Here is a 25,656-nt window from a genome sequence, read left to right as displayed (position 1 = left end):
CAGCACATTCCCCTGCAACAGGAGGGAGGAAGTGCTACACTTGCCCCCACACCTCCTCCCTCACCACCATCCCAGGCCCCAAGAAGCCTTTCTACATCAAGATGATGTTCATTTGCACATCTGCCAATGTGATAAACTGCATCCGCTGTACACGTTGTGGCTTCCACTACATTGGGGAAACCAAGTGGAGGTTTGGGGACCACTTTGCAGAACACCTATGCTCGGTTTGCACTGAACTGCACCTCCCAGTCGCCAACTATTTCAACACCCCCTCCCATTCCGCAGAAGACATGTCCATCCTGGGCCTCCTGCAGTGCCACAAAGATGCCACCCGAAGGTTGCAGGAACAGCAACTCATATTCCGCTTGGGAACCCTGCAGCCCAATGGTACCAATGTGGATTTCACGAGGTTCAAAATCTCTCCTCCCCCATTGCACCCCAAAACCAGCCCAGCTCGTCCCCGCCTCCCTAACCTGTCCTTCCTCTCACCTATCTACCCTGACACCCTAGGCCGCACGCCCATTTCCCTACCTACTAACCACATCCCACCCCTCTGACTTGTCCGTCCTACCCGGACTGACCTATCCCCTCCCTACCTCCCCACCTACACTCACCTCTACTGGCTCCGTCCCCGGCCTTTTAACTTGTCTGTCTCCTCTCCACCTATCTTCTCCTCTCTTCATCTTCGATCCACCTCCCCCTCTCTCCCTATTTATTTCAGAACCCTCTCCCCCTCCCACTTTTCTGATGAAGGGTGTAGGCCCGAAATGTCAACTTTTGTGCTCCTAAGATGCTGTTTCGCCTGCTGTGTTCATCCAGCTCTACGCTTTGATTCTCCAGCATCTGCAGTCCCCATTATCTCTCACATAAAATATCCACTAGGACTGGGACAGTCCAGCTTAAAATGATCTAAAGCTTGTTGCTGTTTTGTTGGGCAGAAATTTTAACAAAGTTAACATAGGAAACCAAACCTTTCAGGCATCTATAAAATATTGCCAGTTTCATTATGCATTCAGCAGTAAAATAAACTAAAATGAGATGCAATCCATTTGAAGAGATCAAGAAACGTTTGGATAATGATCACACTGCATATACGGCATTCGAATTAATTTAGTACAAAACTCATGATGAAACATGAATACTTTTCTTTTTAAGTCGCGTGTGGGATGGCTTTTCTTGAAAACAAAATACAATAAGAGAAATTCAGTAGTGCTTTTTTGAACAGTAAAATCAAATTTTGAAAGCTGGTTCATTACAATTGATGGAATCACATTCCGTTTCAATTTCTAAAACAAATTCAAGATTACACTAAATGGGAGTGCTGCTGACTTGCTGTTGTAGCAAGGGTTAAACAAAAATACATAATGCTTAATTTTTTTTCTAGGATGTGAAGTTTCATTATAATTGACTTGTGTTTCCTGGCTCAAGGTCTTTTGTTATAATTATGACCTTCAAAAGATTGATGCATTTTGGGACTGCATCTGTGAAATGAAATAAAAGAAAGGAACGATGTGGCCTATTCTGATACTTTCCTGACAGCAAGACTTATGGTTTGATTGCTGAAGATTAGAAGGTCCAAACCTGTTTGCATTTGGAGACAATGGTGGCAGGGTATGCACTAACAGTGGATAGGCTGAGAGTTGTGAAGTACAGAAAAAAGTTACGAATCTGGAGTTAGAAACAGCCGTACTGCAAACTGTCCATTTAATTCCAAAATAATACAGGCCCTTGAATCAGGTACAGAAGTGATAAAAGCATTATGTGCTTCATGTCAAAACAGCGTGGAGCTGGAAGAACACAAGCAGGCCAGGCAGCGTCAGAGCAGCAGGAGAGTTGATGTTTTGGGTTGGGACCCTTCTTCAGAACTGTTGAAATAAACAAACTGTTACAACACGACCCCAAGGAGACTAGAGATGGGAGGGAATCTGGGTTTACAATAACCAGGGATACCAAGCTCTTCAAACAAGAAGGGTATGCAAGTAAACATGAAATACAAGTCAAGGTTCGTGGTGTAAGATCATACAGCTGAAACATTTTCAAGGTTTATGGACACTAGCCAGATAGGATTGTTTTTAAGTAATAATTTTTTATTATGTCCTTCAAATCAAACCATATACCCAATATTCCTTTCTCAATTTTCCATTTAGATACAACACTTAATGCTACAAATTAGGTCGATCATCATTTATATTGGAAATTTCTGTTAAGGTGGTGTTTTCAGTTCTGCAATGATACACCCCTGGATTAGGTGGGACTTGAACTCAGGGTAGGGATACTACCACTACACCATAACAGTACTAAAACTTAATTGTTCACGTACCCTTCAGACGCCAGAACCTATACAAGAAGAGAATTAACTTCCAGGTACTAATGTATCTGGAATACATGCTTCAGAACTTTCTTGTAGTGGAATTTAGTTTCCTCCCAACTGTAATGGCTATGATGAAAAATGAGCTGGTTTAACGATTATTCATTTTGTTTTTTGGCAATAAATGAACTCTGATTACTTTAAACATGTTCAGTATGATCTTCATCTTCACAAGGTTGTATAACAGGCAAAGCCAATGGACACAACTTCAAGTTAGTGCTATCATTTTTGTGAAAATCATGGACTGCATTCTTCAATACTGTAAGAACCACACTAGTGCTGGTAAAAATAATTAATGGCAAAACAGTGGTCCCAATTATGACAGATAATGGGAACTGCAGATGCTGGAGAATCCACGATAACAAAGTGTGGAGCTGGATGAACACAGCAGACCCAGCAGCATCTTCGGAGAACAAAACCTGATGTTTCGGGCAGAGACCCTTCATCAGAAAAGGGGGAGGGCAAAAGGGTTCTGAAAGAAATAGGGAGAGAGGGGAGGCAGATTGAAGATGGATACAGGACAAGAGAGTTGCAGTGGGAGAGAGATCCCCTAAGGTTTGTCCGGAGGGAGGAGGGCAACTTCTTCAGGTTAGGCATCCCTGGAAGTTCCCATTATCTCTGACACAGTTTTAACCTCACTGCGAAGCCTCTTCCAGGGATGCCTAACCTGAAGAAGTTATCCTCCTCCCTCTGGACAACCCTCAGGGCATCTCTCTCCCGCTGCAACTCTCTTGTCCTCTCTCCATCTTCGATCCGCCTCCCCCTCTCTCCCTATTCATTTCAGAACCCTCTCCCCCTCCCCCTTTTCTGATGAAGAGTCCAGACCCGAAACATCAGCTTTTGTGCTCCTAAGATGCTGCTTGGCCTGCCATGTTCATCCAGTTCCACACTTTGTTAGCCCCAATTATGGCTTGGTAATGAGAAATGAGGTGCTCCAATATTTGCATATTTAGTGATTCAGTGCAGATATTTGTATTTTTCTCTTAAAAATGTGCACTGATTGTTCGATTTAAGGTTCTGAGGTCCTGCTCACTTTACATCAGTTATTTAGACAGCAATTGGCACTTGGAGAAAGGACAAAAGTCCATCAACAATAGATCAAAATGAAACTGGAGTGAACAAATTCATTTTCTTAACAGACTTTTGAATAGTAAAAGGTGTCACATGCCTGGCTTAGAATAAAAATACACAGTCAATGAATGGTTGACATTTCGAGCAACAGTTAAGCACAGCATTTAAAACTGGTACTTGTTAACCTTACTTTTACTTTTTCAATTAATATTCAATATTGGCGCAGTGCTTCACATTGAGTGTATTCCTTTCCAACAGGAAATTAGCATGCAATATATACACACCTTTTACAGTAATCAAGACCCCTTCCCTTTGTACTTACAGGGGCTGACGTCTCTATATCTGTTCCGATTTTTATTTTCTGGAAGCTTGGCTACTTTACAGGGGAAGTCACTGGCTTGATGTCGGATTTCCTTGAATTGTAAAATGGGAAATTGTAAATGAGGCATGAACATTCCAGGGCTATTATAGCATAACAGTATAGCCAGTATGCACAATGGTACCAAGGAAACAGAATAAAACTCAAATTACTGCTCCTGGCATTTACCTTATTAAAATAGTAATTCAAACAGCGCAACCATTTCATCAACAACTTTTCGCCACTTTTCCTCAAAAAACAGAATTTGATTGTAAATTATTTGAGGTACAATTGACATTACGGTGAATAGAGAATTTTAATTTAAACCAAGGTACTTCAGTCAAACATGATTGACTTTAATTTATGGGGTTTCAAAATACAAATGCATTGAAACTGCCCATTGCAACAATGGCAAGAACACATTTCATACTAAAGCTAAGCAACATCGATGTTTTTTTAAAAACAAATCAATTTGTTTTGCTTAATTACTGGTCAGGCTTAATTAAAAAAACCACAATCCAATCTTCTTCACATGAAGGAAGTGAACTTTCCTTGCATTTCGTATGCTGATCTTCTTTTGACCCTTGTTCCAGGTCACTGTGGTATTCGTTTCTTCTCCTCTCCAGTCATACCCATAATGGAGACACTCTCTGCTTTCTGACACTTGCAATCCATCTGTTAAGATTTTTGTGGACACAACGTCCTGATATTTCAAAACAAGCTCAACATACCTTCATATCTTCACCCACATTATGCAAGAGACTTAGATTACCAATTAAAACAGATGCAATAAAAAAGGAATTTCATACAATTAGTGGAGTCACATTGCTAAACTGACCTGTCCTGTCAGTGATTTAACTGCAGCAGTTATTTCTAGAAGTTGACCCAATTTAATGTTTACACTGCTCACCTAAAATCAGATATGCTCATAAAAAGGTCTCAAAAACAAATTGTCTCTTGCAAAAAAGATAACTGCAGTACAGAGGTGAAATCTGACTTTGAGATAAACTTATAAGACAGCATTTCACAAGAAGTGATGCAGTGTTACGTGATCTTGTTCTCTCAAGCGTGCAGCATGCTGATGCAATAGTAAGTTTCTTAAATAAAACTATATTTTCCCTACTCTAGTTATCTGTAAATATTTTCAATATTTGCTGTTTAACAAGACCAAAAAAATTTATCATCTAGTTCACAGTGCTGTTTTACAGAAATATACTGGGGATGAAGGGAGAGCAGGCAAAGTTAGAAAGATATACTTCATTTTCACACTCACTTCAATCTTGTCCCTATTCTGCAAATTGGTGAGAAATGTCAAATAAATAAATTACAAATTAGTCCAGAAGTGTGTAAGCAGGCAATACTCAACAGTTACTGTTCTTCAAATCCTCGTGTTTCTTCAGAATCATCTGCTGAAACACATATGCAGTCCAAAATACCAGAAATTAATTGCAGTGCGTCATTCATTACACAGTTAGGAAGCAGCATTGTAAGTGTTGGACTGCAGCAGAATGAGACAAAGACTAATTGAGTTACTGCTTATGTTGTTGGAAATTTGGTTCAAAGTGGAAATTTTGTGCAAAGGCAGACATTGGTGCTTTAACTAAAGGTTCACTACAAGAAGTAGACACTCCATAGTGAGGTAAGTGGGAGAGGAAAAAAGGCTTAGACCAAAAGGCCGACCTGCAATGAGAACAGCTGTGCTGTGAGCTCGGAAACCAGAGTGATGCTCATGCAGGGAATAAAGCTGACTGGTGAATAGGATTGGTGAACAGGATTGGTGAACACTTCTAGACTCGTAAAAGTACGGTCTTCAGTTTGCTTGTGGAAGCTACTAGTCACCAATGTGACCCAGAGCGAACACATCTGTGCTAAGCATTTGCAGCTGGAGGAACTTTGGATCAGAATTGAGGAGTTAGAGTTGCTGACGTTGCACCACACCAGGGATGGGGAGCAAGTTACTTGGGCACCAACAGGTCAACATTTAACCAGCAGGGAATTTGAATATTTTATCAAGTCAAATGACATTTTACGTATAAAAGACAGCTCCATTCCATCCATCCATCATCCAATGGTCCAGTAGAAAGGGCAATCCATACTTTGAAAGCAGGCTCAAAGAAACAGCCAACATCTTCACTAGTTACCAAACTGCCCTGGTTCCTATTTGATTATTGGACCATCCCTCATGCAACTACACAGATAGCTCCAGCAGGGGTGCTAGTGGGGAGAAAACCTGATCTTACCTGCCCTGAGGGGGGGGTGGGTGGGGAGGGTAAAAATGGCATCAGGAACACCAACGCTGGACACAAGACTCTGATAGGTGAAAGACGCTATTTACTTCAGGGGATGAACTTTGGTATAGGAACCACAGAAATGGCTCTGCATCGTGGTCAATGCGAGATCAGATCCAGGTGATGAAAAAGTCTGGGTAAGTGTGACAGTTCTGAACAAGCACATGGATCATTGGAAACTTGCAAATGGTGTGGAAACAAAACATGCCCGGCTCCTTCGCTGCTTTTCTGATCATCCTGGAACCCAAGGGTCCTCCCTCTCCATCAAGCATTGAAGATACCTCAGAATCGGAGATGAACATGGCAGATGTTGCTGCCTCTATGATTTTGCTGCCCAAAATTAGAATGGATTTCTTATGGAGATATTCTGGGTGCAAGAGGTAACTTAATGTGTGTTACACGCCGCCCATATTGGAGTCAGAGTTGGAGGAACCTGGCCTGGTGCTAAAACAACCCAGGAGCAGCTACAAAAATAGAAGAACCAGCCTAAGTCCCAGGCTCAGTAGGTCAGTGAGGTGTACCTCATTGAATGAGTTCCCTGATTAGATTAGATTAAAAGCCCCAATCAAGGAGTCCTCGTTGACAGATATGAACAAGAGTGTCAGAGGTTCTGATCACTGAGAGGTGGCTCTGAGGAAGCCGGACCAGTGTCAAGGCCATTCCTTAAGTAAATAAAAGGTGACTTGGTGATGGGATACCAGTCTCTGTGGAGTTATTTTAGTCACTATTGTCATAATGTCACAACAACTTGCAGTTATAGTACCTTCAACTGAGTAAAAGTGTCAAAGGCAGTGCTCAAAGAGGCTAAGTCACCCAAATCAGATTGGGCACACCTTGTGTTGTGGAGGGAAGCAAGAGTTCCATGCTTCTTAGACATAGTGGTGGTGCTAAAAGACTGGAAGATTCCAAATGTTATGCTTTGTTCAAATAAAAGGAAGAAGAAAACTGGCAATTACAAAGTGACTGGCCTAACGTTAAATTTTTATAAGTCATAATTCAACAGAAAGTTATCAGTTACTTGATTAAGCATCTAAAGGGGATCACATATAAACTGATAAAGGTAATCCCATTCAATGAACTGAAATGAAAATCTGATTAAGTTTTTAGATGAAATTACAGAGATGATTCAGGACATGGTGAAGTCACAGAGTACTAGGTGGTGTCCAAATACAGGAAGCGTACATCCAACATTGTCCACTTTCATGTCGTTTCGTTTTAACATTGCTAAGTTATTAGTGCTAGAAATCTTATTGAACGTTGCAAGATTAACTTTAACATCGCTTATCGCAGCGCTGTATCTTAACTGGCCTGATTGGTGTCACATTGACATGAATCCTCACTCTTTGATGTAAGTCCACTCTCTCAAATCCAACTTGCTGCCTCTGCCTGTGCACATAGTTGCCTGAAGCCTACAAAATGCCCACACCTACTCAGCTCCAGACCATACACTGGTGCAGCTGCCTGCACCCGGCTATACCACTTCCCACAGCATCCCCTTGCTGCTGGTCATCTGGCATAGGTACATCCAGAGTAATGTTAGAAAGGAGTTCCAGAATTCTGACCCAGTGACAGTAAAGGCGCAGCATTACAGTCCCAAGTCAGACTGGTGTGTGGCATGGAGGGAATTCTCCTGGTAATTTTTTCCATTTACCTTCTGCCCTTGTTCTTATAGATGGTTGAGATTGTGGGTTTCAAAGATGCCGATAAAGGAGCACAGGTGAGTTGTTGCAGTGCATCTTATAGGTAGCATGTACATTTGGCCGTTGCACATTGGTATTGGAGGGAATGAAAGCTTAAGCACGTAGTTTGGGTGCCAATCAAAAGAGCTGTCCCGTTTTGAATGGTATTCAGCTCAAGTGTTGTTGAAGCTGAATCTATCCAGTCTTGAGGACAGTATTCCATTACATTTCTCCCCTGTAGATGGTGGAGTTACTCACTGTAGAATTCCTACTTTGGCTTGCTATTATAGCCGTTTTTCTAGACATTTCTAGAATGTTGACAGTGGAGGATTCAGAGTTGACAATATCATCGACAAAGGAGAGATGGGTATATTTTCTCTTGTTGGAGATGGTCACTGCCTGGCACATATGTTAGTAAATGGCAAGTAAGCTATTCCTGAATGTTGTTCAAGTCTTGCTGCATACTGATAGGCTGCTTCCGCAGTTTAGGAATTGTGAATGGTGCTGAACATGGTGCAATCATCATCCGCACTTCTGACCTAATGCCAGAGGGAAGATTATTGAAGCAGCCGAAGATGGGGTTCAAGTCACTACCCTGAAGAACTCTTACACATTGTTCAGGCTTTGTTGATGTTTGAATGATTGCAATTGCATCCTGGAGCAGTTTCTAAGATCCTCTGCAATTAAACAAAATGTGTGATACTACCTAAAAAAAAGGATCCTGCTCAAAACTCAGGGTCCATTGAGACATTTAAGCTCAAGGCCATCTGAGCCATCGGAGAACATAAATGACCCCATGGCACCCTAACAGCATGGGTTCTCCTAACCCTGGTTAAAAAACAATATCATTTCTTGCATTCAAAAACAAAAATTTCTGGAAAGAGTTTGGCAGCATCTCTGGAGAGAAATCAAGGTTAATGTTTTGGGTCCTATGGCTGCTGTTCAGCACTGTTCTGGAGTTCTGGTGAGTTTTCCCAGCAATTTCATTTTTGTTTCTGATTTCTAGCAACTGTAGTTGTTTCTTTTGAAATTTCATTGCTGTGTGGTATCTTGCTATGCATCGAAAAGTGCATATCCTATTACAGTGACTAGACTACCAAAGTAATTCATGATCTGAAAAGTGCTTTGGAGCACCCCAAAGTCATGAGAGATTGTCATTCAACAAATGGATGATTTTGATAAAGCAAGTAACAGTAACTACTTCTGTGGAAGTTGGCAATTAGGAGGCCTCATATGATGGCCGGAGACAACTTAAAACCTGAAGGAAAACAAATGTGCTTTTGTGATCTACAATGCAGATCCTGAAAATATGATCAAATTGATTCAATAACATCGGATAAATATTTGAAGGGAAAATGAATGAGAGATGAGGAAAGAGAAAGGAAGTGGGAATAACTAGCTATCTACAAAGAGCCAACACAAGTATGCTAGACTGATATGCAGCACCAAAAGGGTGCACATTTTACATTATGTTGCATTCTAACAGCGTTTATCATTCTGCTTATACGCAATTAGAAATTGTACCACAGTTTTTCAATTTGTGATGAAAAACTTGTAGCAAAAATTTATTAAACAGTCGAGGCAAAAAAGTAAGTGGTATAACTTACTAGAGAAAATGTGAAACAGCAGACAAGCAACACTTACCACGCTAACTTAGAAATGTATCGTTGTTACTTCACTGTCACTGAATTCCCTCCCTAATAGCACTGTGGGTCAATCACAGCAGGAGGAATGTAGTGGTTCAAGAAGGCAGGTCACCACCACCTTCTCCAGGGCAATTAGGGATGGACAAGAATGCTGGCCAGCCAGCGACTCCCACATCCCACAAAATGAATAGAAAAAAAAAAGTACATAAAATGATGTTGTGACAAGATTGCTGTTACAGTACAAAAAAAACAAATGTGTGCATTGGGATGATTACTGATGACCTGTGCAACCCGCAGTGGTATTCTCAGTAGACATCTTCCAATGAAATATCAACATGCAATTTCTCTTGCAAACTCATTGCATTTTCTCAGTTTATCTAAGATCCAAAACGTATTGATTTATACAGTTTGTTAATTTTAATAATGTAAAACTGCTTAGTGGAGACTGCCACAGTTAATGGATGGTAGTGTGAATTCAAAGATACTGGTTTCTAAACCTCCACAGTTGATTTCGTAATTTAGGTGGTAACTTTATTCTAATAAGAAACTCATGTGGCCTTTAATAAGATTAATTTTCAGATAAGGAGAGGGATAGTGTCTGGTTTATACAGGTAACAAGCTAAACTTGGTATCAATAACACAAGGATTTCAACAGTTTTTTTGACAATGCCTGTAGCACAGATCAAGTTTGATAATCTGGACCATCAATAAAACCAACACGTTCACAAAAACAAGAACAGAAAAATAAAACAACTTGAAGACATTTTTATGTCATATCCTGTAGATCGCAGCCAGAATTGCTTTCATTTGCTTAGTCACTCACACAGTCCTTTCTCAGAAAACACATAACAAGCAGCACTTGCCAGAAATGTAGTCAACAAGAGCTGCCAAACATCACTGATATAGCTAACGCATTAAGATATAATTGTACAAGCTGATAAAATTCTAGGCATTTTGAAGTATCAAAAGTTATAAAATCCAAATGTTGTAGCTGATCCAGTAAAGACCATGTGGTTAACTTTAGACTCTTTTTTTCCTTTATTCATTCAGAGTGAAGACATCACTGATCAGGCAGCACTTACTGCCCATCCTTAATTACCCAAAGGGTAGTTAAAACTCAACTACATTGTTGTGGGTCTGGAGACACATAGACCAGACCAGACCAGGTAATAATGGCTTCGGTGGGCAGATAGGTTTTTCTGACAATGGACAATAGATTGGTCATCACTAGATTCCTAATTCCAGATATTTTAATTGAATTCAAATTCCACCACTTGCTGGTCCCCAGACATTATCTGGGTTCTCTGAGTTGACAGTTCAGTAATAATACCACTAGGCCAGCATATCCCCAATGGGTAATGAGTTCCCTTACTTGTACTGTTTAACGTAAACTGGTAACTTCTCAAATTTTAGTATACCTATATTATTCTCACCAGTGTATGTAAAGATGCAAACCTTTTATGTCTGAGTTTTTTATTAAGCTCAAAGAAAGCCTACAAATTCAATCACAATTCACAAATTTTGCAGAACTTATGATTCTACTTTATACTATCTAGTCAGGCACAAATTCTCCAGAGATCTCATCAATTCTCAAGAGTATTGATAGTCCGCATGCTTAAGAAAACTAACTCAAAAAAAGGTAATTTTTTTTTCATATATTTACAGCATTGAAACCTGTCATGCCCTTTTCAGAGGGCAAGCTTCAGGGAGGTTTTACATCTCATGCAGTACACTTGAAAATGATGGTTTCAAGCAAATGGATTAATATCCTTAACCATTCTGAAAATTCTAAATCATACTGTCTCATGCTATTTGTGCACAACAAAATAAAATGTTCATACCTAGCAGTGTTCAGTTTTTAACTAAACTACAGCTTCTGTATCCACAATTATTTTGGCTAAAAAGGTACAAGTTTGTAAAAATGGAATACTTTCCAGTGCTATTCAATAGTTGCACAAGATAAATAATATGAATTTGGGAATGTGGAACAAAAGCACTTTCCTGACAAAATAACTCTGAATTGACGCTCATTCTGCCAACACCAACTAAACATATGTTTCTATTTAGGAAGATGCTACAGTACATTCAATAAAAAAAAATCAACTGCATAATACTTCCTTCGACTTTGGTCCTCCTTTTATCTCCTCTTGTCCTCAGGTAGACTGCAATGTTCAAGAAGGCAGGTCACCAATACTTTCTCAAGGGCAACTAGGGAAGGGCAATAAATGCTGGCCAACCAGTGACACCCACTTCCCACAAATGAATAAAAAAACTCTCAACACTCAAGGTGGCAAGTTCTTCTGAAGCAAATATTTGAATGGTTGGAAGAGTTCAAAGTCTAGAATAAGAAACCAATACAGCTATAAGATCAGGGCAAAACGGAAGTAAGTTTCAGGAAGGAGAAGACGGTAGCAGCTCAAAGCTTCAAATTACGGATCAGAAGTATTTCACCTGCATCAACTAAAGCCACTGGCACATAACACAGACAAAAGAGAGAAGAATAAAAGAAAATCCTTAGTATATTCTTTATGTATTTAAATTCAAGTGCTCAGTAATTTATGGATGATTTTTTACTAATTCATTCTGGGGATCAGTACGTTATTGACTAGGCTAGGATTCGTCAGTTATCCAAATGGCAGTTAAGAGTTAACTACATTGCTGTAGGGAAGTTCAGTGTAGGCCAGATCAGGCAAGGATAACAGTTTCCTTCCCTAAAAGACATCAGTGAACCAGATGGGTTTTTCCTGACAACTGACAATGGATTCATGGTCATTATTAGACTCTTAATTGCAGATTTTTTTAAAATTCAAATTCAATCTTGTGCTAAGGCGGGATTCAAACTCGATTCCCTAGAACACTTCCCTGGTCTCTGCATTAACAGTCCAGCGATAATACCAATTAGCTGTCACCTCCTCCTATAATGTTAAATGCAGATTTATGGATAAGTGGTTGGTGCATCTGGGTGCTAAAGTGATTACAATAATGATCATTCTCATCTGGCTGATTATATAGTCAAGATATATAAACTGCAGTAAATTAATCATGCACAATGGAAAGCATACTGTCCAAAACTATGAGCAAGCATCTTTTCACTCCTTGATCTAAGTTTGTCTTGAGACAAGTGCTTTTTCTTTCAAGCTTTATTTCCAATTCTATTTTTCCTTCTTCTTTTTCCCCTTTCCATTTCTTGGTTTTTCTTTCTTCTCTCTAATTTCTCTTTTCTTCTCACTCAAGTTTTTTTCCCCATTTCTCTTCTCCCCTCAATTTTTGTGTTATTTCTCACTGAATTTTGGTTACTTCTAATGGTGACATCAATTTCAAGTTTCCCTCTAACTCAAAATGCTGATACTTTAAAAAGTATCTCACCCCTTATGACATTCTACCTGCAATTTGTCTGCTAACACTCAGTGTAGCTGCAGTCAAAGATTTCAAGTAGTTTCCTGACATACATTCTATTACCAAAATAGTTTCAGCAATAACCAAAGCAATTTTGAAATTCTAGCTCATGTAATATACTTAATAGCACTGCCATTTCTATGCCCTGTAACCCCACGCGCTTGTTTGGTTAGTAAGGGTTGATCAGTAAGGTCACAGATGATACAAAAATTGGTGGGGATGGTAAATAGTGAGGAGGATAGCCTTAGATTACAGGAGGGTACAGATGGGCTGGTCAAAAGAGCTGATCAGGGGCAAATTGAATTCAATACAGATAAATGTGTGAGGCAAAGCACTTGGGCAGGACAAACAAGGCAATGGAATAGAGGAAGAATGGCAGGACACTGGGAAGCACTGAGAATCAGAGACACATTGGTGTGCAAATCCACCAGTCCCTTAAGGTGGCAAGGCAGGTGGATAAAGCGGTTAAGAAAGCATATGTGATACTTGCCCTTACTAGCTGAGGCAGAGACAGAGTTTAAGAGCAGAGAGATTATACTGGAATTGTACAAGATGTCGGTTAGGCCACAGATAGAGTAATGTGCGCAATTCTGAAATCTACATTATAGCAGGGATGCAAAAGCACTAGACAGGGCGTAGAGGGGATTTAGCAGGATGTTATCTGGGCTGGGTAACTTCAGTCATGAAAGAAATTGAACTATCCAAGAGAGAATGCATCGGATTGGTGTTGTTTTCCTTACAGAAAATGAGATTGAAAGTGGACAAGATAGCATAGCCAGGAAGAGTTTCTTCTTTGACGGGGGAACAACAACAACCTGGGACATAGATTAAAGCATGGAAACACTGTCACTGAGCGAGTGGTGGGAATCTGGAACTCTCTGCTTGTAAGGATGGAAGAAGCAGAAACCCTCAAATATTCGTATGTGCCTTTGCTACGCCTGAGGCATACAAGGCAATGGGCCATGGGGCTTTTTGTTCTCTGTACATCTGTCTCATTTTTCAAGATTCACAGATCCCTCAAATTCCCAAATTTCAATCTCAGATGAGCTCCCAGTTCATGACAATTCCAACTGATGATAAAAATGGATAATTCCAATCCTGTTGTGAAACTTAGCTTGATAAACTGTTTGCAACTTGGCTACCATTACAGTCAGTCACAGAACATATTCACAACAGGCTGCCAATGTTCTTTTAAGAAACAGAACACCAATATTTATCACCTATAAAAACAAAACAAAAATTATACATATGAATTTTCCTTGCTTCCATTCAAAGTATTCAAAAACAAAACTGAGCACGGAATGTGGGCATCATTGACAAAAACCGGTATTTATTGTACACCCCTAATTGTTGAGGCGGCGGCGGTGTGCTGCCTTCTTACATACCTGGAATCTATTTGCTTTATGTAAACCAAAAAAGTTGTTGACAGGGGTGTTCCAGAATTTTGACCAAATAACAATGAAGGAATGGCAATTGATTTCAAAATTAGGATCGTATGCAACTTGGAGGGAAAGTTGCAACTTGACCCCTTCAGATGGTAGATGTTGCAGGTTTGGATGGTGCTGTTAATTATATTTGAAGTGCCATGAAGTGCTTTGGAATTTAAAAAGACATAATCACAAGTTCTTTAAATCTGCATTTATGCTTGCGGCAAAAAACTTCAATCTCTGGCAGACAACATCTTAATATTACTGCTATCTACATGATTCAAACTGTAGAAATTTAACTTTGCAAACGATTACTGAACCTTTATGGAATTACAGCCTTGAAGTTAATATCGGTTACAAAACAGAATGTTGGAGAAACTCAGCAGATCTGGCTGCTTTCAGTGGAGAGAAACTGAGTTAATGTTTCAAGAGTTTTGAAGTTTCTTCCACATTCTCCATTTGTTTAGTGTGATCAGAGTATTTTGCTTTTATTTTAGTTAATATCTCTTGTCTGGTATCTTGAGCCAAAAAGGACATAGGCAATGACATGGGAAACAATGTCCACATCAGTAATCAAATCATTCAAATAAATTACTGACTGTCAGAGGATAATGTGCAAGGAGCCTGTCATAAGGATTTGAAAGATATTGGCTCATCCTTCTACTCCAAGTAAATGAAATACCCTCAAGGTCTATATTAAAGCTCATCTGGCTTATAATTTGACTGCAGCTCATACAGGGGTGTATTTTAGTGTAGAATAATGATAATGCAACATCACAATAAAATAAGTAACAAGCTACACTTTCTCTTTAGTGGATGAAAATTTTACCTTCTCTTTATTAAATGCACAAATACAGAAATTAAGGCTGAGCACTCATCTGCAGTGGCAAATGTAAATAGCAAACAATAACAAAAAAAATTGTAGTGATTAAGTCACCTTTATTCAATCACTTCACACTTTCTACTAAGTTCTCATATAAAGAATTGATGGGCTGGCTAAAACAATTTATTTGTGCCAGCATGCCAAAGTACAACTTTATCCTTATTAAAAACAAACTTCTCTTCAGCAGTTCTAGCCAGCAAAAAATAGCAGCATGAAATGAAGAACATGGTTCTAAACTGTTTCAATATAAATACTGGCAGTGAGGGTTCTTCACAATTTCAATTTCAGATCAGTTCTACAGATGAGCAGATACAGGATTCAAGACCCACAGAGGTTTCTGCAAAGGAAAGGGGAATGAAGAGGTTTGTCAAAACAAAACAGCCAGGACAGTGATTAGTCAAAATAAAGAGAGACCAAAATAAGAGTCAACAACTCAGGTAATTTCATTGAAACAAAAGCAGAAAGTGACTTTTGGGTTTATTGGAGTGGATTGTAATAGTGCAGTGATTTATCACACATATGAGCCACAAGAATTCAGTGCGGGAATTCATTGCCTACTCCTAGCTGTCACGAAGAGGAATTATTCACCATCCAGTACTCAGCTTTTCCTGCAGAACCAGTGTAAAAAGGCAAGACAGCTCTTAGACTGAATGAAGCTCATTTATGCTATGGAATCGTCAGAGCAGCTCAGCAACCATCCTACGGAGTCAGGGTCATTGACAGAGCAACCGAAGGTAACTCAGTTAAATATGCTGCCTACAAGAGATTTTGCAAAAGCCTACAGCAATAATGGATGGCTATATCTCTGTGAACAAGGTACAGCTTTAACCACTTGTTTGATTTGAACCCAAATCTGCTTTGTAAGGATCTCTGGAGACATTCCTGATCAAATGTTGGTCGAATATCAAGTGAAGAAACTCTGCCAAAAGGAATTTTCCCACAAACTGTTACATCAACCAAAAACGGGATAACTGCATTCTTGGCCTGAAAATAGAGCTGGATGTGCCATAGGTAATTCAAATTAGGTTTTAAAGTTGGCTCATAACACATTTTATTATTTATAATGCATTTAAGTGCTTTAGTTACTTGGTCTGAAGTTACTGTATGATATTCATACATATATCTTATTGTGGAAAGCAGTGGACTTTTAAGGTTTCTAGATTTATGCTTTCAAATTTACGCTGAATTTGCCACTGGCAATAGAACAAGTTGTCAAAGGCAGGCAAGGGTGAGCACGGTGAACTGTTAAGAGATACACAGTCAGAAAAACAGGGCACTCAGTGTTGCTTAGAGTTTGGGTGGAGCAATCTGTCTGGAAATCTTGGAGCAGCAATGAACAGTTACTTATTTGCACTACTTTCAATTAGGAATGTAAACAGTGTTAAATAAATACTCATCTAAACTATTAAAATCATCCTGGGTAGCCATTCTTTCAGCTCTGCAGTTTATATTATACTCAGTAATGAAAAACAGCAAAAACTGGAGCTGTAGCAATATCTTTCATAATATTCCCACGTATTTCCAAAAAAATCAGGACAGCCCAAGATGATTTTAGTATTGCTGCATTTTTAAAAAAAGGGTGGTAAGTATGAGGCTTTTTCCCCAGGGTGGAGGGGTCAATTACTAGGATCACAGGTGCAAGGGAGCAAGTTAAAACAGATATGCTGGGCATGTTTTTCACAAAGGGTGGTGAGAGCCTGGAGCACGTTGCCAGGTGGTGGTTGAAGCAGACATGAGCAGCATTCAAAAGACACCTAGATGAATACATGAACAGGAAGGGAGTAGAGGGATACGTATCCTGTAAATGAAGACAGTGTTAATATGAAGGGACAAAAATGTGTTGGTGCGGGCTTGGAGGGCTGAAGTACCTGGTCCTGTCCTGTACTGTTCTAAAAGATGTCGAATTATAAAGTCACAAAATTATTTTCCCAATCTATTTTAAACATTCGCTGCAATATACTAATGGCAATACCAACTTGTGTCAATTAATCATTTAACAGTTTACTGTTTTACATCCCCAATTTCAATTCATATACAATACCCACAGTTTATTGGGGTGATTGCAGATTGGGTGTGATCCTTATAGGTCACGTCCAGTCTGCAAATATGACTAGGTGCCAGCATTTTTACTGTCCTGCCCCATTTTTACTCAGACCTCTGCTTTCTTGATTGAATACGATTGGAACAAAGTAATTTTAAGGAGCAGCATCTCATCTTTCGATTAAAAGGCTGTAAAGTGTTCAGATTCAGCATAAAGTTCAAAAATTTCAGACTAACTTCTGCCCACATTTTTAAAAACTACGGAAGACTACGATGATTCAGCTAGTCTCAATGTACACTATTTAGATCAATCTTTTGTTTCTGCACTCAGCCTATTATCTTCTCTTTTTGCTTTGCACCACAATCCTTCTCACTTAATTGACATGGTTGCTCAGTGGTTAGCACTGCCGCCTCACAGCAACTGGGGCCTGCGTTCCAGTCCGCCCTCAGGCAACAGACTGTGAGGAGTTTGCACCTTCTCCACATGCCTGCCTGGGTTTCCTCTGGGTGCTCCAGTTTCCTCCCACAGTCCGAAGATGTGCAGGTTAGGTGGATTGGCCATGGGAAATGCAGGATTACAGGAATAGGTAGGAGGGTGGGTCTGGGTGGGTTGCTCTCCAGTGGTTCGGAAGGACACGAAGGGCAGAATGGCCTGCTTCCACACTGTCGGGATTCTAGGATTCTAATCTCTTGACATCCAGTGATGCAAAGAATGTCTGTCTTTCTATTCAGTGAAAGCCATATAACACCTTTAACGTTTTCTACTCTTGTTGAAATGTCTGAAACCAAGTGATTTTTCAGTCAGTGTCAAAGCAGGGCTATTTGTTGCTCACCCCCAAACAGGTGTTGACAGTGATCTAGCAATGCCTGTTGCAGAGTTTTCCCTTCCCCCCCGATGACAGTTTAAATCTAATGTCAAGTCAAGAGAAAGTGTTGGCCCAGAGCAACAGCAATGACAGCTGACATAGTAGGCTACAAATCAGATGAAAATATTCACACACAGCAAACCAGTAAAGTTAAAAATGAATAGACTTCACATTCAAATTAACTTTTCAGATTGTGAATTAAATCGATTGTTTTTTCATGTCTGTTAATGCAAACACAGACAAACTTTCAGAATTTTTTTTGAAAAAAGTAAACCGTTTTTTACAAAACTTGATATTCCACAAACCATATCGTAATGAATATCTTGTTTAAAACTCAATATGCTGCATTCAAAATACATGCTTGCCTTCTCAAGTAAAAGGTTTTCGAGCAGCAAGACTATGTGCAAGGTGGAAGATTCTATGATTGCAACCTGGCGTAAAGATTTTCTGTATTTTTGATTGTGGACTCAAATGGGGGAAAAAAAAGATCTGTTTTAAAACTGAAGACTATAGAAGCAACTGATGCACTTTTTAAAAACAAGTTACTGAAGCTCTGTGGTATTTATACTGCTGCTTTGTTCAAGTAGTGGGGAAGCTGCCTGTAGATGGCCAGTACCAGGGGGAAGTATGCAATGAGTGTCTTGGCTGACATGCAGCTGATTAGTTTGTGCAACTGTCACCAGTCATGAAAGCCAGCAGTCATTAGCCTGCTGACATCTTTCTGATTTCATTCACAAGCCACCTGAGAATCAAACAATACAATGAGGAAGACTTCATATCTCAGAAAGGGCAGACTAGATATCTTCCTCTCTGCAGTAAAATTCCCTGAAGCTTGCCAGTTGGTTGTTTCAACTAGTTGCTGGAACCTGGTACCCATGACCAGTAAGCAAAAGGATCATCTCATCAATCCACACGGTTCTGAGCTATTGAACTGTAGGTGCCAGTTTTATTTTATCCCTCCAATCATTAAACTGGTGATTTGTTTGGGTTGAGTGTCTTGGTCAGTGTATCTCTCCCTCCCTATACACGCTTGTAGCGGAGTCTCTCTCTCTCTTCACCCTCCTCCATACACATCTGAGTGTCTCTCTCTGCACCCCAGATTCTCGTGCCCTGCGACCCCCTCCCATCTCTCTCAGCGCCTGCTCCCTCCTGCACTTCCGACCCCTCTGCATGTCTGTCCCCCCCCCGCCCCTCTCTCCAGTTGGCTCCCTCCCAGTGTGTGCATGCACACGTAGGAATTTTTTTTTTAACAAGTTAACTTGTAAACTCTAAATATGACTTAGTGTTTTTCCAAAAGGGTCACAAAGGCATAAAATGTATTCTGGATGGGAAACTTTGAAGCCTATCACGAGTGACTAAGTACTATCCCTGCTGGCTGAAATCTGAAGAACACACCTGCCAGACTGAAATTTCAGTGCATGGTGAAAGCTCCAACAGAAGAATACTTTAATCACGTCCTCAACAATCTACCTGCTATAACAGCATCTGTCCATGCTAGTATTGGTAATCGCCGTAGCACACCCATTTTCACAAAGGTGCACCCTCAAGCATGTGGAGTCTGATGACCACCACGTCAAATGAGGTAACTGGGGACACTGTTTGCCTTACGCTAGATTAACCTTATGGCCTTGTATAACCCTTACCCTATAAAATATCAATGCAGAGGAACAACCCTGGTTCAGTGGAAAATATACAATAGCATGCCAGGAGCAGCATCAAGCATCTCTAAAAATAACAATTGTGAAGCTCTAACAAAACTACATGATTAGTTGACAGATGTAACACACTGCAGGCAAATCTAAGCAATCCTATAATCAATGAATCAGAACAACTGCTATAACGCATCATGAATATTCATGGTCAATTAAAATATTTTCAGAACAGGAGATTCCACAAAAACCCCTATCCTCAAAGATGGAGGAACCCATAATGGCAATACAAAAGAAACACTGAAGATTTGTAATTGTCTTTGGCCAAATATGCCAGGTCAAAGATCCATCCTGGCCTCCAGACCTCATTATAGCCAGGTCCAAATGTGACAAAAAGCTGAAACCCAGGAGATTCATGAGACAAGAACGCACATCAAGGAGCTCTAGCAAAACTGAACACAATGGGGATTGCAAGTGAAATGGTCCACGCACTGAGTTGCACTAAGCACAAAGGAAGACGGCTGCAATTGGAAGAGGTCAATCATCTCAGCCTCAGGATATTGCCTCAGTTCAGATATTTTCTATCAATCTATTCAGAGATTTTATTACAAATCTCCGGAGCGGATGAACCTTACCCTCAGGTCTCCTGGCTCAAAGGCACTACTGCTGTATGAGAGCCATTTAACTATTTTTCTTTTTGTCTAATACTTGCTCATGACCATTGCAGGTACTCTCCTCCTGCTTTGTTCTGCTTATTTTTGATATTTTGTAAATCAGCCTGTTCAGAAATATTACACATTTCTGGAGCAGGTGAGTCTTGAACATAGGGTTCATGATTCTTCACAGCACCACAAGAGCCCTTAGGTCCTCAATTTTTGTTGTTTTTTTAAAACTTTTTTTTAAAAGTCAACCTGTTCAGAGATGTTATTCCATACCTCTGCAGCAGGTGAGACTTGAACACAGGTCACTCAGTCCAGGCCCTGCACCAAAGCCCTGACAGGTCCACAGTTCAGAATCCTAGGCTCATCTGTCTTCAGCTGTTTAACTATCACCTAGCCTCAATCATTAAGTAGAGATAATCATGGAAGTTTGCAACTTTTCAGAGACTTATAAAGTTTGTATACACAGCAACAAGTAGTGGGCAATATTCATGTTTGGGCTAATAAGTGGAATCAGTCATACCATACTAGTTCCAGACAATGACCATTTCTAACAAGAGAGAATTGTTTGCCTGCAGAAGTAACATGGGAACACCATCATCTCTGGAACTCCCTCCAAGTTCCACACTATTCTGACTTGGAACCATATTGCCATTCCTTCACTGTCATTGGGTCAAATTCCTGGAGCTCCCTTCTTAACAGCACTTTGGTACACCTATACCACATGAACTGTATTCTGAACTGCTGTGTTCCATCACCACCTTCTCAAGGGCAATTAGGGGCAGCCAATAAATTCTGGTCTTGCTAGTAATGTCAATATCCCGTATCCCATATCCCATGAGCTAATAAATAAAAGTGCCTGATGATTTTAATCATTCCATCACTGGAGTATTTTTGGCACCAACTGATAAATTCTGTCCCTGAATCTCTTTGCTTCTCCTCATTCCTCCTTTAGCATATGTTACATTTTGCTTGGTAACGTAACCTTGAAGTCCATTGGACAATTACAATTAAAACAGCAGCTGGTTTGTAGTTAAGAGTATGTACTCTACTCATGAACACATCAGTGAGGTAATACTCATCTATTCGACATGTTGTACAGTTTAATCACCAATTTGGTTTGTTTATTTAATATCTTTATATGTCAAATCCAGAATTCAACTTGCCCTTTTAATGACTTCCTGCAATATTGCTTGTAAAGATCTGTCTAGATAAATTCAGAGACAAATAACATTCCACCATGTTGAGAATAATCAGGGTTTAGGAAGCATTTCCAATCAATCTTTTAAATTTCCATTCCACATGTTGAGCGTCAATGGTTACACAGCTAGTTATTTGCTTTAACTCGTGTACATTTTGCAATTTTCAGCGTAGTTAAATTACTCTTCAACTGCACAACCAGAGAAGTTTCCCATACAATGAACAATTGTGGTTTTTTTCAGTGTGCACGATGTATTTATCATGTTTCATGCCATTTTATTTGCATTACCTATAAAATATGAAACAACTGACAGCATAAACAATTATTTATCAAACTATTCTTGTTACTTTTCTGATCCTGTGATTTCTCCTCGAAAGGTACATTGTGAATTACTGGCAGCCAGTCAATTCATAAAACATCCGGAGGTTGGTAGGGTGGTGAGAGAGAACGAGGGGGATCCTCTTTGGGCGGTTGTGGCGGGGGCGGGGTGTGAGGGATGTGTTGCGGGAAATATGGGAGACGTGGTCAAGGGCGTTCTCGATCACTGTGGGGGGAAAGTTGCGGTCCTTGAAGAACTTGGACATCTGGGATGTGCGGGAGTGGAATGTCTTATCGTGGGAGCAGATGCAGCGGAGGCGGAGGAATTGGGAATAGGGGATGGAATTTTTGCAGGAGGGTGGGTGGGAGGAGGTGTATTCTAGGTAGCTGTGGGAGTCGGTGGGCTTGAAATGGACATCAGTTACAAGCTGGTTGCCTGAGATGGAGACTGAGAGGTCCAGGAAGGTGAGGGATGTGCTGGAGATGGACCAGGTGAACTGAAGGTTGGGGTGGAAGGTGTTGGTGAAGTGGATGAACTGTTCGAGCTCCTCTGGGGAGCAAGAGGCGGCGCCGATACAGTCATCAATGTACCGGAGGAAGAGGTGGGGTTTGGGGCCTGTGTAGGTGCGGAAGAGGGACTGTTCCACGTACCCTACAAAGAGGCAGGCATAGCTGGGGCCCAGGCGGGTGCTCAAGGCCACCCACTTAGTCTGTAGGAAGTGGGAGGAGTCAAAAGAGAAGTTGTTGAGGGGGAGGACGAGTTCAGCTAGGCGGATGAGGGCGTGGGTGGAGGGGGACTGGTCGGGCCTGCGGGACAGGCCCCAAGATGACATTCCACATTAAGCAGAGGTTCACCTGCACATCTGCCAATGTGGCATACTGCATCCACTGTACCCAGTGTGGCTTCCTCTACATTGGGGAAACCAAGCGGAGGCTTGGAGACCGCTTTGCAGAACACTTCCGCTCAGTTCGCAACAAACAACTGCACCTCCCAGTCACAAACCATTTCCACTCCCCCTCCCACTCTTTAGATGACATGTCCATCACGGGCCTCCTGCAGTGCCACAATGATGCCACCCGAAGGTTGCCGGAACAGCAACTCATATTCCGCCTGGGAACCCTGCAGCCTAATGGTATCAATGTGGACTTCACCAGCTTCAAAATCTCCCCTTCCCCAACTGCATCCCTAAACCAGCCCAGTTCATCCCCTCCCCCCACTGCACCACACAACCAGCCCAGCTCTTCCCCCCCCAACCCACTGCATCCCAAAACCAGTCCAACCTGTCTCTGCCTCCCTAACCGGTTCTTCCTCTCACCCATCCCTTCCTCCCACCCCAAGCCACACCCCCATCTACCTACTAACCTCATCCCACCTCCTTGACCTGTCCGTCTTCCCTGGACTGACCTATCCCCTCCCTACCTCCCCACCTACACTCTCTCCACCTATCTTCTTTACTCTCCATCTTCTGTCCGCCTCCCCCTCTCTCCCTATTTATTCCAGTTCCCTCTCCCCATCCCCCTCTCTGATGAAGGGTCTAGGCCCGAAACGTCAGCTTTTGTGCTCCTGAGATGCTGCTGGGCCTGCTGTGTTCATCCACCCTCACATTTTATTATCTTGGAATTCTCCAGCATCTGCAGTTCCCATTATCCCAGGAATTGTGTAAATGCTGGTTAGGCCACAGCTGGAGTACAGTGTGCCATTCTAGTCACATTATAGGAAGCATGTGACTACAGAGGAGACTTATTGCCTGGGATGGGTGGTCTGAACTTTGAGGAAAGATTGGCTAGGTTGGAATTGTTTCACTTGGAGCTGTGAAGGTTGACAGCAGACCTGACAGAGGTGTATAAGATTGTATAAGTATGTCCAGGAGGATTTTCTAGAACAGTATGTATGTAGTCCAGCTCGGGAAAGGGCCATACTGGACCTGGTGCTGGGGAATGAACCCGGCCAGGTGGTTGAAATTACAGCAGGGGACTACTTTGGAAATAGCGACCACAATTCCGCAAGTTTTACAATAATCATGGACAAGGATGGGAGTGGTCCTAAAGGAAGAGTTCTAAACTGGGGGAAGGGCAATTATACCAAGATTCGGCAGGATCTGAGGAAGGTAGATTGGGACAAACTGTTTGAAGGTAAATCCACATTTGATATGTGGGAGGCTTTTAAAGAGAGGTTGATTAGCGTGCAGGAGAGGCATGTTCCTGTGAAAATGAAGAATAGAAATGGCGAGATTAAGGAACCATGGATGACAGGTGAAATTGAGAGACTAGCCGAGAGGAAAAAGGAAGCATACATGAGGTCTAGGCGACTGAAGACAGACGAAGCTTTGCAAGAATATCGGGAATATAGAGCGAATCTGAAATGAGGCATTAAGAGGGCTAAGAGAGGACATAAGATACTGCTGGCAAACATGGTTAAGGAAAATCCCAAAGCCTTTTATTCATATATAAAGAGCAAGAGGGTAACTAGAGAAAGGATTGGCCCACTTAAGGACAAAGAAGGAAAGTTATGCGCTGGGTCAGAGAAAATGGGTGACATTCTTAATGAGTACTTTGCATCGGTATTCACCAAGGAGAGGGACATGACTGATGTTGAGGTTAGGGATAGATGTTTGCTTACTCGAGGTCAAGTTGACATAAGGAAGGAGGAAGTGTTGGGTATCCTAAAAGACATTAAGGTGGACAAGTCCCCAGGTCCGGATGGGATCTATCCCAGGTTACTGAGGGAAGCGGGAGAGGAAATAGCCAGGGCCTTAACAGATATCTTTGCAGCATCCTTAGACACGGGTGGGGTCCCTGAGGACTGGAGACTTGCTAATGTTGTCCCCTTGTTTAAGGAGGGTAGGAAGGATAATCCCGGTAATTATCAACTGGTGAGCCTGACGTCAGTGGTAGGGAAGCTACTGGAGAAGATTCTGAGGGATAGGATCTATTCCCATTTGGAAGAAAATGGGCTTATCAGTGATAGGCAACATGGTTTTGTGCAGGGAAGGTCATGTCTTACCAACTTAATAGAATTCTTTGAGGACATGACAAAGTTGATTGACGAGGGAAAGGCTGTAGATGTCATATACATGGACTTCAGTAAGACGTTTGATAAGGTTCCCAATGGCAGGCTGATGGAGAAAGTGAAGTCACATGGGGCCCAGGGTGTGCTAGCTTGATGGATAAAAAAACTGGCTAGGCAACAGGAGACCGAGGTGAGTAGTAGAAGGGAGCTTCTCAAATTGGAAACCTGTGACCAGTGGTGTTCCACAGGGATCTGTGCTGGGACCACTGTTGTTTGTGATATATGTAAATGATCTGGAGGAATGTGTAGGTGGTCTGATCAGCAAGTTTGCAGATGACACTGAGATTGGTGGAGTAGCAGAGAGTGAAGGGGACTGTCAGAGATTACAACAAAATATAGATAGACTGGAGAGTTGGGCAGATAAATGGCAGATGGAGTTCAATCCGGGCAAATGCGAGGTGATGTATTTTGGAAGATCAAATTCAAGGGTGAACTATACTGCAAATGGAAAAGTCCGAGGGAAAATTGATGAACATAGATCTGGGTGCTCAGGTCCATTGTTCCCTGAAGGTGACAACGCAGGTCAATAGGGTGGTCAAGAAGGCATATGGCATGCTTTCCTTCATTGGGTGGGGTATTGAGTACAAGAGTTGGCAGGTCATGTTGCAGTTGTATAGGACTTTGGTTCGGCCACATTTGGAGTACTCTTGTACAGATCTGGTTGCCACATTACCAAAAGGATATGGATGCTTTGGCGAGGGTGCGGAGGAGGTTCACCAGGATGTTGCCTGGTATGG

General features: G+C 41.3%; 1 protein-coding gene across 1 annotated transcript in view; it reads right to left on the bottom strand.

The window, feature by feature from the left end:
• The window catches only part of LOC125461349 (tyrosine-protein phosphatase non-receptor type 1-like), a 104,568-nt gene that overhangs the window by 29,869 nt on the left and 49,043 nt on the right, over nt 1-25,656 (bottom strand). The window contains exon 2 of the mRNA XM_048550029.2: nt 3,762-3,852. Coding sequence (XP_048405986.1) covers nt 3,762-3,852 — 91 coding nt within the window. The remainder of the gene's footprint in view (nt 1-3,761; nt 3,853-25,656) is intronic.

Source organism: Stegostoma tigrinum, chromosome 19, assembly GCF_030684315.1.
Source record: "Stegostoma tigrinum isolate sSteTig4 chromosome 19, sSteTig4.hap1, whole genome shotgun sequence".
Classification (NCBI taxonomy): Eukaryota; Metazoa; Chordata; class Chondrichthyes; order Orectolobiformes; family Stegostomatidae; genus Stegostoma; species Stegostoma tigrinum.
The sequence above is the reverse complement of the archived record's forward strand: the minus strand, read 5'-3'. Positions and strand labels throughout refer to the sequence as shown.